Source organism: Stigmatopora argus, chromosome 4, assembly GCF_051989625.1.
Source record: "Stigmatopora argus isolate UIUO_Sarg chromosome 4, RoL_Sarg_1.0, whole genome shotgun sequence".
Lineage (NCBI taxonomy): Eukaryota > Metazoa > Chordata > Actinopteri > Syngnathiformes > Syngnathidae > Stigmatopora > Stigmatopora argus.
The window spans coordinates 11129368-11146586 of record NC_135390.1 but is presented as its reverse complement, the minus strand read 5'-3'; the positions used below and the strand labels follow the sequence as shown (position 1 = coordinate 11146586).

The 17219-nt window shown below is 39.0% G+C and overlaps 1 protein-coding gene and 2 long non-coding RNA genes across 6 annotated transcripts; all 3 read right to left on the bottom strand.

Moving 5' to 3' along the window:
- Positions 1-25: 25 nt before the first annotated feature.
- Positions 26-1364, bottom strand: LOC144072705 (uncharacterized). Its single transcript, XR_013299903.1, has 4 exons — positions 1116-1364; positions 489-554; positions 270-419; positions 26-147 (listed from the first exon to the last, which is right to left on the bottom strand). It is a non-coding gene; the product is annotated as an uncharacterized LOC144072705 (long non-coding RNA).
- A 1639-nt stretch (positions 1365-3003) lies between these two features.
- On the bottom strand, positions 3004-3395 carry LOC144072707 (uncharacterized). The gene is made up of 3 exons (XR_013299910.1): positions 3328-3395; positions 3172-3239; positions 3004-3083 (listed from the first exon to the last, which is right to left on the bottom strand). It is a non-coding gene; the product is annotated as an uncharacterized LOC144072707 (long non-coding RNA).
- Positions 3396-4523: 1128 nt separating this feature from the next.
- entpd3 (ectonucleoside triphosphate diphosphohydrolase 3) lies at positions 4524-16907 on the bottom strand. 4 transcript variants are annotated; one of them, XM_077598034.1, is made up of 13 exons: positions 16862-16907; positions 15542-15598; positions 15174-15337; positions 12692-12829; positions 11672-11789; positions 11414-11573; positions 10439-10598; positions 9452-9679; positions 8864-9127; positions 8641-8772; positions 8114-8251; positions 5910-5978; positions 4524-5848 (listed from the first exon to the last, which is right to left on the bottom strand). In XM_077598034.1, exons 4-13 carry the CDS (start codon positions 12824-12826, stop codon positions 5843-5845), a joined length of 1410 nt encoding a protein of 469 aa, XP_077454160.1. In that variant the 5' UTR covers positions 12827-12829; positions 15174-15337; positions 15542-15598; positions 16862-16907; the 3' UTR covers positions 4524-5842. The 4 variants fall into 4 exon arrangements, with proteins under 4 accessions (XP_077454160.1, XP_077454159.1, XP_077454161.1 ...); XM_077598033.1 differs by lacking the exon at positions 16862-16907 and having other exon boundaries at positions 4524-5978; positions 15542-15592; XM_077598035.1 differs by lacking the exons at positions 11414-11573; positions 11672-11789; positions 12692-12829; ... (1 more) ...; positions 15542-15598; positions 16862-16907 and adding an exon at positions 10797-11087 and having other exon boundaries at positions 4524-5978.
- Positions 16908-17219: the final 312 nt, after the last annotated feature.

Below are 17219 nucleotides of genomic sequence, written 5' to 3'. Positions count from 1 at the left end.
AGTTCTATGAAGAAAAATACATGGGTATATTTTAAAGGTTTTATTTTCCCACAAAATGGGGTAATTGAGAAGTTCACAAATCTTCCAGCATTTAAAGATGAGGTGGTGTTTCCATTGATGAATCACTTCTTGGCACTGGATGGAATTCTGGGGAGAAAAAAAGAGGGTCAAAGCACAATAGACTAAGTCCAACATTAAAAAAATAGACTGGGGGTCAGTTAGGTCAAAAGGTTTGACCAAAAAACAAAGATTACTAAGTTAGGTTTTACCAACATCAGAAGGACCCATCTCTCTTTTCAGATGTGGTGGGAGATATGGAAAACCTACTGGATAGGGGCCCTCAAGATGTTGGTGTCAAAGGCTGTGCCACGCTCCAAAGTCACCTTTCTTTAGCGTTGATTTGGTAAACTTGGGTGGACCTTGAAGAGAAGCAAAAGAGTATTTTTAGTACACGACATGAAAATAATAAATCGAAAAACAGGTCTTACGTCATACACGACTTCTTTGGTCTTGTAAATTTGGACAGCTTCCACCATCTCCGTGGCTTTAAACCTCTGCAAAACACCACAGCATGATTATGTCATTGCTTATTTAACCATTTTGATGCACAAATGACTCCCATTCAATCAAAAAAATAAAATACGTCTCACAAAGCTATTAGACGGAGGAAAAATGGTTGTTTAAACGAGTCAAAAATGACCCCTGCGCTACGGTTGAATGAATGTCTCGCTTAGGTTTTGTCAAAACCACAATTAAAAATCAAAAGGTCCAAGCCCTGAAGTCTTCCTTTAGGAAAGGAAGGGCAAAGGTATATACGTATTCTAGAAGTGTACTGTTTATTCCTTACACCTCCACTTGATGGCAATAGTGTGAGTGTGAGTTATCCACACAGGATCTTGCTATTAAAAAATCAACGCCAACCCAGTTAAAGTGTCTTCATTCAAAATTGGAGTGTATCATGATGCTAAACAAGCTAATTTAGGAAAGCCGTGAACACTGGTCGCTGATATCTAAACATTACTGTGACAACAAAATTTCCCGAATACGGGATGAATAAAGTTATCCAATCCAATAACACGGGTAGAGGAATTAGAAGCTATTAAAAAAAGACTCACTTTGCCGACAAACTGCTCCTTTTTGGCCGTTATGGCCACATTCTTGATGTTTCCCAGCAGTCTGTCCTCGTTGAGGGACTGAAACACACAATGGAAGGGTTTCTTTTTAAACATTAAGAGCAATAGGTGATGCAATGTAGCCAACTTGCTAGCAAACATTTGTGTTTGCATCCACGTCGGGGCTACATCACGCCAATGAAGCACGTTCCCGTCAAAAAACACTCTTGAAATGAGAACTGGGGCTACGAAATCCCCAAAAGACAAAGTACCGAACGCGCTGCATTGTCCTGGAAGAAGTTTGTCGGATCTTTCTTCGGGAAATCGTCAATTCTGAGCAGCTCAGCAGGCCAACGCGCCCAGCCTCCGGCTCATCCGCCATTTTGAAAAATGGCGGCGGTCTTTTGAACTCTGACGTCAGCCACGCCTCGGCCACGCCTATTACACATAGACACAAAAAAAGAGATCGTTTTCATCATAGAGTGCATTAGTCAGGGGGCTGGGGCTGCAAATACTTTTAGGTTGGGCATTAATACTTCAAAACAAATACATTGTTTTCATAATAACGTACTGTAAATACTTTTTGGTTGGGCTTTAATACTTTAAGATACAATATTGCACATTATGAACATTGCGGTGACATGCACTTCAGTGTTTGTTTTTGACTTCTAAGGTTACATACTTGGATATGCTTTTTCAATTGGGATTCATTTGGTTAAAGCAGGGGTGTCAAACATACGGCCCGCGGGCCGGAACCGGCCCCCAAGGAGGTTCGATCAGGCCCGCAGGATAATTTGAAAGTGGAAAAAAAAATGCATAAAAGACATGGAATTAATATTTTTAATTCGCTGCAATTCATGGATTATCCGCTAAGGGGCGCACTCTTTCCATCAGAGTAGAAGACAAGCCGCATCACTGAGACAGACTGAAAACAGCAGCAACTCCGTACATTTTCAGTATGTATTGTATGTGTATGTATGTTTCATGTATGAAGTTTACAGATTTACAGGACAGGCAAACACTTTCTTCATTACACATTTAAAATCACTCTCCTTAGTTTGTAAGGTGCACGCAGGGATTACATTTAGATTTTATATGCGTATGTGTAAGTGGTTTAAAAATTCCTTTCTTTAAAAGTCTCATTTAATCTTAAAGTGCATGACTATATTTTTCAGTACCAATTAAAGTTTTGTGCCTTTGTACAATCAGTGGGATCAGTTGCAATGCATATTTGTGAATGATAAAAGTCAATTGCACATTTGTCTAAGGAAATATGAGGTGTTTCATGAAATGTTTTGAAAAAGGATAGTTCATTCAATTTCAATATTTTCCTAATGTTCTTGTGCTTCTTTACACCAAAACAAAGGAAAGACATGATATTTGTGTTATTTATAGCAGAGCATGGTATAATTTTAATGGTCCGGCCCACTTGACATCTCCCTAGGCCGTATGTGGCCCACGATGCCAAATGAGTTTGACACCCCTGGTGTAGAGGTTCGTTCACCTGACTGCCGTGTGGGCAGGCAGGGTTCAAATCTCGGTGGACGATGAACCAATTTTGCCATTAAAAAAGACTAAGCCATTCAGTCTTTCCTTAAATAAAAGCACCTAATGACCATGTATAGGCGGGCCGCCTCGTGGTGTAGTGGGTCAGTCACCTGCCTGCGACATGGGTGTCGAGGGTTCACGTCCCGGTGTCGCCAGTCAACAACTGTATGGTGTCGGCAGTCAGCCAAAGGCTGACTGTCGAACACCACCAGGAACCCCCCCCCTCCCAACTGTCTTGTTTTGCTGAAAAAAATGACTAAGTCTTTATTTGAATGAAAAAAGGATTACCCATTTACTGAATTACTAGTGTAGTGATTAGTCAAACGAGAGCGGGATTCGAACCCCATTTCCCACGTGGCAGTCAAATCCACTAACTTGAGGTCTGTCTGACCCATTGTCTTTGCCACTGGACCACAGTGACTTCTGAAATGAGGTGATTGGAAGTTATATTTATCATTTTCATCACCTCAATAAACAATTTGAGATTTGCAAAGAGTGGACTTGAACTCACTCCAGATTTGAACTTGTGTCCAACTTCAATTTCAACCCATTGTTCTTGCCACTGGACCACAGTGACTTCTGAAATGTGGTGATTGGAAGTTGTATTTATCATTTTCATCACCTCAATAAACAATTTGAGATTTGCAAAGAGTGGACTTGAACTCACTCCAGATTTGAACTTGTGTCCAACTTCAATTTCAACCCATTGTTCTTGCCACTGGACCACAGTGTCTTCTGAAATTATGATAATCATTTTTCCCTTAAATAAAAACAACCGTGTAGTCAAGACTTTCCAATAATGACAAAGTAGTGTTGCCACTTCATGGCGTAGAGGTTTGCTCTGCTCTACACCATGAAGTGGCTACACCTTACCTTGTCGTTTTTGGAAACCCTTGAGTACACGCGGTTGCTTCTATTTAAGGGAAAATGACACATGAAAAGAAGGAGGATGGATTTTGGTGGGTAAAATATGGCTATATTCCTAAATAATATTTCAATTGTATGAGGTTATTATTGATGATTTTTTATGTGTCGCAGCTGTAGCATCAGTAGAGGTTTTATAGCCATGAAATAGTTTTTGAGGGTTGGATTGATTCTGACAGCTGAAGGCGTCGCTAGGAAATTCACGGACCGCCACTGGAATGACGCTAACGCTAAGATAACTAATCACATGCGGCACCACCCAGCCGGTGGGGAAAAGGAGCCCAAACTTAAATTGTCGATGGCGTGTTCAACCCGGCATTAAACTAACTGATTTGTTGGCGTTTTTTGGCTCAATCGATTGCTAAAAAATCTCCCGGTAGCGTGATAAAAATGCACTTAGGCCAGCAAATTGCTCAACGCCTTACCTTGTTAGCGTGCTCGTCGTCCGTCAGCATCGAATGGCTGTTTCAAAAGGGGCGAGACACTGTGCATGTGCTTAATTTACGCAGCTGCGCAAACAATAGACGTAACCACGACCATATTGCCCCGCCATATTGTATGTGAAGAAGATGGTGGCTTGCTTACCGGGCTCTTCGAGGTGGTTTGTCTTACCAACTCAATGTCTATGTTTTGAAGATGACGTAGGATAGTCATGATTTTTGTGGTCGTGATACTATAAAACAGCATGTGTTAGTACACTCAAATATTGAGTAACATTTTACTTAGTGTTTTACATCAACTCACCTTTATTCCAGAATGTCCAATCAGTCTACAATGCATGTCTTTGGAACATGCAAACTCCACACATATGTTCATAATAACATCACAAACCTTGATGACAGATGCCATATTCAATGCTTTTTATTTTCCAATCATGCATAATTCTGTCTGACGGAGTGATATTGATACAGTCTGTGAAATTCATGCACACATTTTTATGACTTTTTGTGACATTAGACTGCTGTCCAAAAAATATGACCATGCAAAGGTTCAATATAATTTTTACATTTCACACTGCTGCTGAATAGAGTAGACTCATCTGGACGGCAATCGCAAACATCAACAAGATATTTATATAACATTTTTATCGACTCAACCTAGTGAAAACCAATCCTAAATCCTAATCCTTGTTTGTGGTTTTCATTTCTTTGCAAAGATAAAAAAAATCATTACAACAATAAGAAATTGTACATTCTTTGTTTTTTAAAGTAATAATAATCAGGGTGCCTAACGTGTTAAGCAGATACATACAACATAAAAATAAATATGCACACACACGCAAATGTTTTGTAACATCATATCTAATTTAATGGTCAATTTTATTGTGCATTGATAATATTTTGGTGTTCATTTAGTAAATAGAAGAAAATAAGTAAATTAGTTCACATAATACAACCCAGTCGAAATCAAGCAATAACAAAAGGGCTATTGTTTTGCATGTTTAACTCGTGCAAATGACATAGAAACAGTAAACATTATAGGAGAAAAACACATCTCAAAGGGAGATTGTGACTCTTTGAAGACATGTGATTGGATGGGATCAACATGATCAATAAAAGTCTGAATGTCCCTGAGATTGAAACAAAAATAGGATAGAAACCTGATGTTCATTTTTCATTTTGCTTAAACTCAAGGATTCCACTGAAAACACAAAGATATTAGTCCCTAAAAGAAAGTTGTGTTTTTAACCAATGTCAGTTTGGTTGAGTTGTTGCATAATGATGTTTTTTTTCTGTGTTATTCCATAATCTGTTAAGTACAATGCAGGTTCATAACCAGAAGAATGTGATGAATGTGCCAGATATTTCCTCAGATGTTTGTCATGTGGAATTAGGTGTGCACTGCACGATGCTGCAAATGAGCGACCCCACCCTGTAGCTGATGTTGTATATTTTTCTGGTTCAAACAGGAATGGAGCCTAGACAGGGACCTCTTTTTCTTCTTCTTTTCAAATCCTTCTGAGGCTGCTGGCAACATTTTTCTATGTAATGTATCTATTTAACAAGACCTACTGTATTAATATTCTCTTCATATAGACATTTCTCAACATTGCAAGAAACCTAAAGCTACATTATGGAATTTTAGCTAATACATCAATGAATTATTGATGCATACTGGTTGGAAAGCATTTAATTTAATTAGTTGGGATGACACCAAGCTCTTCCCATACAAACCTTTGCAACAATTTAACACAAATTAACTTACCTAGTAGCATATGCGGATAAGAATGATGAAAATCAAGATGACAGTGACAATAGTCAGAGCTGAAAATAAAAATATTAGGCCGGCAAAGACAGGATCAGTCAATGGGAGGATTTCGTTCACCTCAGACGGGATCATATTAGAGCTACTAAGCATGTAGCCTAAACTCCAACCTACACTGGTGTTTTTCACCTGAAAAGAAGAGAGAAGACATTGTTACTAAAATAAAATAATTTCTAAGAAAACTGGAATGAGTACAGACACTCCTCAACTGACGAACGCAATTGGTTCCGAGCGATTGTTCATAAGTTGAATTTGTTTGTAAGTTGATTTAGTGCTATATTTTGTATTATAATTTATGTTTAAGGCCTATATAAGTATATTGAAGGTTTATATAAGTGCATTTGTATGTTTAAGGCTTGTATAAGTAACACGCATTGGTTTGTACTGAAAAAAAAAAACATTTAATAAAATGGAGAGAATATGTACAGTACTGTAGAGAGATAGATTTATGTATTAGAAACTGGCCAAAAGAAGCGACCTAATGACGATTGCACAGTTTTCTTCTTTTTTTCATCATAAATGATGCAGTAGCACTGTATGGCATCATTCAATTGATTTGCAAACTTTGTGCAACGTTCAATATTTGAGTCCTGCTGCTCGATCTTTCTGTTTATAAATGGTACTGAATGTGCAACGCTCACCACTTTCTGACGCGCATCAAGCTTCGTTATTATTGCCACTCGTTTCAAATGAAATGGCTTGCCTCTTCCTTGCAACTCCCTCAATAGAACCCCTTAGCTTTTTACCAACCATATTCAATATTGGATGCATGAGATATTTAATGATACAAATGAAAAAGGTTCTTTGCACACTGGAGATACATTCACGCACTTCCGCATTGCAACGAAGAAGGTAGATGCTGGGTGAGCTGAGCTCTCACAGCGCCAGGCGTCGGTATTAGCGGCGGAAAGAAGTACTACTCCGAAAAAGACGCGAAATACAAAATTGGACTTGCGAACATTTTTGGACTTAAACGCAATTTGCAGACATGTTCGTATGTACCGTTGTTCGTAAGTTGAATGTTCGTAAGTAGGGGAGCGTCTGTATATCAAACTCCCCAAATCCTCCACGGTTGCTCAAAGAAAAATGAATTCACAAAACTAATTACTGACCTATCATAGTTCAAAGAATGAAGTGATTTTCTGTGTGTGTTTTTTAAGTTTATTCCCCCCCAGTGAACGTGTGGTGATATATGACTTTATTTTTGTTTACCATTATTGTAACTTAAAAATATATATAAAAAACTACCACAAGGTGGGGGTGTTAAGAAAAAGATCAGCTTATTCGCTTTTTCCATTATAGTCTATATTTTGAAGACAATTTTAGCAAGATTTTTTTGTGTGGCACACAGCCATTTCCAAAAACCAAAATGGGTGCACATAAAACCATCTACCACATTCTATTTTTTTTTTTATTTCTGTTAACCTACATTTGTGTTTCCATAATGTGTGAGAAACGGCGAGTACCAGAAAGAAACGGATGTGAGCACAGAGAAAACATGCAAACACCAAACAAGAGAACTTTTTTTTTCCATATCTGAACCCACGACCTCTTAAAAGCAGTACAGTCATGCTAACCAGTCACCCACTAAGCCAGGACTATTGAATGATGTCGCTGTTAATAATTGAACAGCACTTTGCTTGTATTGTAAACTCACAAAGGCTGTGAACAAGTTTCCATGTTCCAGCTTAAAGAATGAGTCAGAAAAACTAAATCTTCATGGCGGGTCCCTGTAAAGACTCCAATCATGTCTGTTTGTAACAGTTGCCAAAAAAATCCTCCCAGACACCCAGAGGCGATGAAGAGCACACAGCACACAGAGACTCTTGTAAGTTGGCTTGTCATTTGGGAACACGGCCAGCTGTTGAGGAATATCCCTTGTGTGTGAATTGCAATGCTACATCAAACATGCCAGCAACTTTTGTTTTTTCTTGAGTCACACATGAGGAATCCCCTTCATTTGAGGGAGCCTCATTGGGGGGAAAATAGTGTTCCACATCCCCGGGGCATCCCGAAGCGAAACATTGCCTTCCTTTCATTTTTTTTTTCTCCAATGCGGATGATTACCATGTCATCTTTCAGAAGGGTGGCCCCATTAACAATGTGTCTGGAACAGCTAAGAGCACGTGATAACAGCTTGAGCACAATATCACTCATCTACTTGCCTGAGATGTCTTCTCACATACTATTGCTGCATGTCTGAGCACACAGTGAGCAACGCTAAAAATATACTGGTTGGGATCTTTGCCATTCATTCGACTCACCTTCATTTGAAAGTCAATGTCTTTCCACGTGTTTGCGTCGAATTTGTAACCGTCAGTCAGCAAACTGAAGATGAAATGAGATGCAAAGCAATAGGTGCGAAGGTAACTAACCCAAATATCTTTTTTCTTTTGCGTCAGCTAAAACAAAAACAGAGGGATTTGAATGGGTTATGGGTTCTTTAAAGTGTGGCCTATAGTACATAGATCAGTCAAGTACTGTCAAACTTTTAAAGTTGAATGCCCCGAGGTCGCACAATTAACATTTCCACAGAAAACTAAACATTTGTCTAACTATTGAAAACTTCTGTCAAAGCTTTTATAATATTTTGGGGTAATTTGTCCCATTTTATTTACTATTTTTAAGTTCTGTTGGGTAATTCAACATTATTAAACACTCGATGAATTACTCATATCCCAATTATTGCGGTACAATCTGGGTTGAAATAATTTTCATGCTAAACTTAGAATGCTGTAAACTAAGGAAAAACTTCAAGTGCCCTTGTAGTCTGTGATAAAATAAAAGTTACCTCATTCCACGGGGTGCTACAGAACTCATCAATCGCGGTTTGGAATTCGTCATAGTCGGATGGTCTGACAGTGGCACTTTTCGATTCGTTCATCAACACCGCTCTGGCAACATAGAAAAAGCCTGCATATGCCTGGAAGACCCGGAAGAAAACACGTCACTCAAGCAAAGTATTTGTACGTGTTTTCTTTGTACGTGTAGTACTTTTGGTGAATCTATCTTACCATATATTCTCCAGTGACTGGTGGCTGCTCAACCCCATCAAATGAACAGTGAGCAGAGGAACAAGTGGTGAAATCAAATATGGATTTTGTCATTCTCTTGCATTGTTCGGAGTTGCCAGACCCTATGATGTTGTATTTTTTATCTGGACTGTAATTCCTTGGTTTCTTAGTACACTCTGAGTCATAAATTTTCGAGGCCACAATGGTTTCATTTACTCCAGTGTTGTAGCAGGGGTTGATAACATAGGCAGGATCTGATGATTCCTTCAAGATGAATGCGAAGAAGGCAAGGTTAGAGTTAAAGATTGTAGTAAAATGGGGAGAAAAGTAAAGTAACAATCGAAAAGTGACTAGCAACTGCAACTAATGCATTTCTCCCAGACTGATGAATAACATATATACATACTATACTCATAGCGTGATCATAAATATTTTAATAATCTTATTCTCCATGTCTTTAACTGGTTGCCTCCTGTTTATTGGGCGCACAAGAGAAGATACTTATCTTCACCAATCAATTATTTACAGACTAAAGTTCAATATTTAGAAATTGCACACATCCTTGCACCTTGCCTCAACTAGGTTTACCTGGATAACTTTGTCCAGAAGCCTATTGCCAGCTTCATTCTTGCCATAGCAGAGGAAACTGTGAGTATAAATATTGTAAGGGTAGCCATAGAGCTTGACATGCAAGAAGTCAGGCCCTGCCCGGTCGTCATTCACCGCGAAGGCAATTTGTGTCGATGCACCACCAAGATCCATCGAGCCCACCGTCTTGGATGTCTGTGGACGGACATAGGCGTTCCATAGGCTTTTCTGCAAGCATAAAAAGAAGTATATGTAAGGCACAATTTCAATGATTGTCGAATCTGTTTATTACAGGGCCGGCCGGGGGCTAATGATTGAAGATCGGCTATTTAAACCTCATGGATTTTGTCCTACACCAGAATGGAACAAACAGATTTCAAAGATAGATTTGCACAGGAACATATAACTTGGATTGTAATAATATATGAGGTGTAACATATTTTTTTACACTCCTAACATATTAAATAATACATTTCTTGACTATCCGCATGCAAAGTAAATATGTAGTAAAAACTTTACTATTCATTGTCAAGGATTACCTAACTGGTTTACTGACTCATTGTGATTTAGAAATGAACTTTCGATAATGCCACAAACTCAAATTGTAAGGAAACTTCACCACGCATTACTAGCCATCCAATTATAAATTGCATGAACATATGGTCATCAAAATAACAAAGCTCCTACTAGTCTTTAATGTTTTCATGGATTAATAATGTACGTATGTTACCAAGTATTAATCTGGAATCCAAATGTTCTGAACCTCACTCCATTTTACACTAATAAGTTGTGCCGAAACAATTGTGATTCTTATTTTAATTTCTCACACTTGAGTGTGAACCAGTGAGGAGTTATTGATGATGAATTACAAACAAACTTGGTTTGATAAACAACTGCAAAAACATACAGTAGTATTTATCTACTGGCATTTATGAATGGAAATGCCATTTAATGAGAGATGTTGTCATGCATGTTAATTGGTTTTACCTCAAGAAAGTTACCCATCAAATAGTTGACAGTAATCCATCCATATAGTCCTTCCTCCTGACCAGTAATGATGGATGCATTTTGAAAGTCAAAGGGCAGAGACTTCAGATATTCCTTTAGACTATCCAAGACTTCAGTTGCTCGCTGCATGTCCTTCTCTCTTACAACAAAACATACATAGAAAAAGTCAACAAATGATGGCGACCATAACTGCAAACACATCCAAATATTCGCCAATCCTCAAAAGGTACCCTACATAAGAAATGGATTTGTGTTTAATCAGGTCCAGAAACATTATTTTGATGAGCTCTTTAGATGGCTTAAACATCTGCTATTGCTTTTTAGGAGGGGATCTCACTTGGAAATGTCACTCTGACAACTGCACAATAACTGGCTTGCTGAGTTTTTACGTCTTATCACGTCTTTTGACATCGTGGCGAGGATACATGGAGTAGGACCCAATCGCAGGGAAGCAGGCAAGGACGAGGGAAGTGGAGCTCAAACGAAATTTTTAATAACTTAGGCAGGATCTTTAGAAAATAACAACGACTTAGAATCAAATCACAGAATCAAACCTGACAGGAAGACATGGGGTAACAGGGAACATGGAACAGGGAGAATGACATAGCAACTTGGCATGGTACAAACAAAGCAGACGATCCGACAATGAAAAAGCAATCAGTGGGGTTTAAATAGACTGACATGGGTTGACGAGACAATAAGGAGCACCTGGGAAACACACGAGGGAGGAAGGATGCACCAGGGGCGGAGAAACGACAGCTGAACACAATGGGCAATCACTCGGACAGGACACCAGGGGGAAAAAGCATAACAAAACCAAGCAACCCTAGCACGTCTTCTATAACTGCATGTTGTATGTGTAATAATAGAGCGTTTAGCCTATAAGACAGAATGTAGTCATTCTGCTAAGAGAATGTTGAAAATATGCTGTAGGTAGCTCCCCTGCTTACTTACTGTAAGAGTCTCATTCCAGCTGTAGCTCCCAAGAAGAGAGGAGTGGTTTTGTGCTTTCTAGCGGGAATGGCTCCAGAGACATTTTTCATACAATCTTGGAAACCCTTCCATGTCTCTGCATCTTTCTGTGAGTCAATTTTCATTTCAGAGATTGCGACACCTACAAGTACAAGGTTCGGTATAAATTACAGAATTATGATGACAAAAATTGTAAGATGTAATTCTTTTACTTTTCTTATAACAGTGGATTGGATTTACCGGAAACTTTACAGTTCATTTTCTCCATCACCACTCCTGTTTCATTCTCCTTCTCCCCTGGCCACTCATACAAATAGATGTTAGACCGAGAAGATCCCGAGTCAATCACGATGCCGTACTGCATTCAGAGAAAGAACGTCTCCGTTTAGAATTCCTGTAACTTTTGGCACAGTTAAACAGCTGGTTTCTGATGAAATTCTAAAACGACCTTATTCTCCAAAACAACGGACACTGTCTAATTGACTTCAAATAATTCATCCAAATGGTAAAACCGGGCTTAGTATATATAAGAACAATAATATAGTATTTAATATTTATGATTTGCAATTGAGGAAATTAGATTGTTAGAAATGTCAGACGTTAAAGAAAAGCACATGTATTCTTTATTTTATTTTATTCATTCATTCATCTTCCATACCACTTATCCTCACAAGGGTTGCGGGGGTGCTGGAGCCGATCCCAGCCAACTACGTGCAGCAGGCGGGGGAAACGCTGAATTGGTTGCCAGCCAATTGGAGGGCACAATGAAACAGACAAGCACTCACGCTCACAATCACACCGCCACCGAGTGGGAATTGAACCCAGACAGGTCAGTCCTCCTGTGTGGAGTTTCCATTTTCTCCCTGCGCTTGCATGGGTTTTATCCAGGTAGTCCGGTGTCCTCCCACTTTCCAAAAACATGCAAGGTAGGCTGATTGGACACTCTAAATTACCCTTAGGCATGAGTGTGAGTGTGAATGTTTGCCCATGGCATTGTGCCCTGCGACTGGCTGGCCAACAATTTAGGGTTTCCCCCGCCTGGCGCCTAAAGTCAGCTGGGCTCCAGCACTCCCGGCAACCCTTGTGAGGATAAGCGGTACAGAAAATGAATGAATGAAAGAATTCAACTTAGGCTAAGCGGCTTGGAAAGTGAATGAATGAATGATTCAATTTAAGAAGCTTCAACATGCAGTGTGCTTACTTTGGTGTCCGTGAATGAGTATACGGTGTATCATGAAAATGACAGTTTGTTACACCCACCTCCAAAGAGTACTCTTTGGACCTCCAGCGGTCCTGGATGACGACGACAGCAATGAGCCCAGCAATACTAGCCAAGAGGAGGAATATAACTGTGGCTATACGGCACTTGTATCCCACTTTCAGTTTTGATGCCATTTCCTGTTGGCAAAAAATAAAATGTTGTGGTTCTAACTAAAAGCTTCCTATAATGATGTGGTCATGCATCTGTATGTACTCGGAAGATTATTATGAACATTCATAAATCAGGTTATTTAATCTGAGAAGAAAAAGAAATACTATCATGCCTAATGTTCCTGATAAATAGAGACATTCATGTGATTATAAAAACCAAGCCCTTCAGTCAGGAAATAGAACACCGGCCTCTCCACTGCTGCTGATTAGGTGATAGGATAGCTTAGGACGATCTAGGCAAGGAAGATGATCTTTAAAACCTCCAGACTACTGAGAGACTATGTGGTAACCTCAGTCTCAGTCTGCAGAAGGTCCCCACCTTGTGGACTATCTGTGGGTGGCTCCAGTTTTTTACCTAGGTCTACAATGTCTTGTGTGCCTTGTGTCTGTCTTGCTACTGCAACCAAGAAATTTCCAGAATACGGGATGAAATAAAATTCTAATCTAATCTAATTTAGATTTGTGAATACGTTTTTTGGGGTGGATTCAGTGTGTAGTGATTTTTCAAAACTATGCTTTTTACTTTAAAATGTGAATTGTAGAAACAATCATATCATTTTACATGCTGTATTAAATTTATACAATATAATTCATTTTTAATAAAATAACATTTGCATTGCATTTTCCTGAAAACATGTTCACAACAAAAACGTGGCAATGATATATTTGGGTTTTTATACTTTTTTTTTTACTATATTTTCACCTGAATTAATATTATACCTTGTGAAGATCATTTCTATCATGATAATGTCACCAATGCTACACATCTCTCATAAATGACTACAGTTCATTTAAATTAGAAAGTAAAATATAATCATGGATCATAATTGTCAGGAGAACACAAAGGACTCAAAAATATCAAATTCTTCTGTTATCCGGTCATTTCCTGTCCCTTGCACACATCATTTAAAGAGGATGAGAGAAGCTGCAGTGATGAGCAGTGTATGGAGTGTGCTGTGTTCACAGCCACAACAGCACAAACCAGCAAATGCACACATGCATCTATGTAATTACCAACACTTGGTCTAAAACCACATCAGAAGCACTTGGCATATTTGCACCAGGAACAAGAGAAAGAAAATCAAACATTTCCAATTTGTGAAACTCATCACATTTACATGTGCTACAAATGATGGGTTTCCTTCATTGGTGTTCTCTATAATGACAGCATTTCAGAGTCACCCTCCATTTCAGATCAACATTTACCTCCACTGAAATTCAAATTAAGATGGTAATTAGGACATAATTTCATGGTACAGCTTCACCATCTTAATTTTAAACAAAGGGTGAAAACATTGAAATCTGGGCTTAATATGATGCAAACTGGCATAGCTTGATGACATTCGATACAAAATCTATTTTTTATATTCAGCATTAATAATGAAAGTAGAGTAAGTTTTTGTTTGGTTTGACACAAATTAGTCAACTTTCTGTGTTACGTTGCATTGCATTCAGAGTTTCCGATTGTCTTTTCTATAATATTTCTGTCAGTTTGGCTGTACATCCATTACAGTGTATGCTTCTTATTCCTTATTATAACGTTCCAGTTGAAATCACAAACACACCTTACATTCAAATATTTTAAATTGCTGTTTCATAGAATATAATTTAGACAACTCAGGATCTTTGTTTGTGCAGGTAAAGTGTGTAAAACCAGTAAGTGTGGTTATGTTTAATAGGATTAGACTGTGTTTCTCGGCAAGGGGGGAAAAGGTTCCTAAAAGCATGTAGTAACACGAGCTCATTGATTCATGGCTTTACCGTTCGTCAGTGTGTCAGCATTGGTGCTGCATCTTTGTCATGCTTGTTTGGAGAAGCAGACAATGTTTGGGTAACATCACGGCCTCTCATTCCCATAACACTGGAGACCAATCTAAATCTACCTTTTTTGAGGAGGTGATGTGTAACATGTACAGCATGTACAGCAGTTTCTTTCTATGCAGTCTATTTTCAAGTATGAGTTTAGATCACTAAAATTTTGTACCATATTACATCAATTAAATAAGAAATATGGCCTTGACCTTTTTTTAAAGCAACATTTAAAAGAAATACCCTAATGGCCAAGCCCTATTCGCACACAAAATTTGTTCTTAGTGTTGGAACACTGACAACTCCCATCACATCTCTTTTGTAACAACCCACAAATATGACATATTTGCACATGCAATTGCCTTGGCCTGTTGAAACTAGTATACTTAAGCATTTGAAGGCTGCCGCTTTACAACAAATACTACTGTTATCCTTCTTCTAAATCAAGTCATCTGATGCAAAACATTTTTTTCGAAGGAAGGAGATCATAGAGGCTTCTTACCTTGGGGAGTTGCTCAGGAGCTTGCAGGAGGGACCATAAGAGATGGCTCTGTTGTGCGTGGGAGACGTCTGAAGATTTTCTAGCCCACCAGAAACAGGAGTGGTGTACCCCAACAACAGTGCAGGGGAAGGAAGGCGGAGGATGTTGTTTTACCACTCCCACTACTACAAACGCACCACCACCCACAGGATTGAGAAGAAAATGACAGATCGTGTGTTTTTGATGGGCCACCGCATTGAGAAGAAAATGACAGATTTTATATTTTTGATGGGCAGAAAAATGTTGGTAAATTGTGAAATTGAATCAATGCAAATTAAGTGCATAATAGATACAGGAAGAATTTGAAGTCAATATTTTGCAATGCTTACTTCATTTTTAGCTGGATGCAACTGGAATAACTTTAGTGTTGTCCAAAGCATGGCTGCCTTTTGACACAGAATATAAACAGAGTTTAACATTGACAACGTTATCTAACAAAAGTTAACACCAACATCAGTCTGTACAGAAACACTCAATGCAGCTCTGTATACTTTTTGGCTTCAACATAATTCTGCGTACAACACAGTTGATTAAACAAAAGGGCGTAATTAAAATTTCAGTCATCTATATACAATGAGAGCATTTGTTTGGAAATCCAAATAAATGTTAACTGGCTTCCCGGAACAGATCAGACAGACCTTGAACATTCCGCTTCCCAGTATTTATATGCTCTCACCTTAAAACAGCTGTTTCTGGATACACCACTTGTTAATTAATTCCTGTCAGTTAGTCCTGATAAAACCTTGCCGCCCCAAATATCAAAGTTCAGTTTTGAATTAGACAACATCATTCAAATCCAGCGGGTGTGGTTGGCGTATCGGCTTCACGGTTCTAAGGTCATGGGTTCGAACCCAGGTCGGTGCTCATTGTGTGGAGATTGCATGTTCCCCCCGGGTTTGCGTGGGTTTTCTCTAGGTACTCTGGTTTCCTCCCACATCCCAAAAACATGCAGAATAGGCTGGTTGAACACTCTAAATTTCAAGGTATGAGTGTCACTGTGAAAGGTTGTTCGTCTCATCGTGCTCTATGATTGGCTGGTCACCAATTCAGGCTGTCATGGTGCCTGTAGTTAGCTGGGATAGGCTCCTGCACCCTCCGTGACCCTTGTGTGTATAAGCGGTTCAGAAAATGAATGAAACGTATCAAACCTCTTAATATCAAAGTGATGATTCAGACCCAGTCAGCCGAGTCTTAATGGATGAACATTTAGTTTTCACATTTTACCCAAATAAAATTCAACAATCAATATAAGGGGCCATTTACACGGAGATGCTGAAACAGCAAACATCGTGGATCGCCCTTCTGTTTTTATGGTTCCGTCATGGATTATGAATCCTGAGAGCAAAGAAGCAAGCTTTCAATTGTGGGCTCCAAAGTGGAAGGGTTCGTTTGAAACACTTACTTCACAACTGTTTCAATAAAAACCACAGGAAACCCTCTCACTGTGACATTACCACACGTCGTTTTTGAGAATGCATAGTTGCAACAACTGGCAACCCTTCGTCTTCTGTAAACCGTAGTGATGCACGAGTACCATCTTTTGGCTCCAGGGACCAATTTCAATACCTTGCTGTGTGGTAACTTGGTTGCCAATATTACACTGATAGCACTTTTTTTTTCCCTTTAAGACAAATGTGCTCCATACTCACTTGAAAGCATCCTTGACAGACACTGCCTCCCACTTCAATTGGATTGGACGTCTACCTGTGAGAAAGTCATTTAGGACAAGAAATGTGATCATATCTCCTCAATCAAAAAAAAAAATCCTCCTGTAATCCAGAGATTCATCGATTCTTGAGCTGTGTATTGGCTAACAAGATGCTGGGAATCAGTTATCCGAGGCTTCATATTGTTTTCTTTTTGGAAACTTTGAGTACTCACATAACAGGTTTTGGCAGAAGCAAGGAAAAATTGGCGGCACAACTTCAGCCATCAAATGACTTCAAAATAAAATCCTTTCACGTACTTTTCAAGTATTACTACTTTCAAGTGCCGCTTTGTGTTACA

Excerpts from the sequence above, each read along its gene's own strand:
- entpd3 (XM_077598033.1), bottom strand. The coding sequence starts at position 12,826 with ATGGCATCAAAACTGAAAGTGGGATACAAGTGCCGTATAGCCACAGTT. Across the intron at positions 11,790-12,691 it reads CCAAAGAGTACTCTTTGGAG|TACGGCATCGTGATTGACTC; the intron begins GTGGGTGTAACA and ends CTCTGAATGCAG. Across the intron at positions 8,252-8,640 it reads GTAGCACCCCGTGGAATGAG|CTGACGCAAAAGAAAAAAGA; the intron begins GTAACTTTTATT and ends TTTTTGTTTTAG.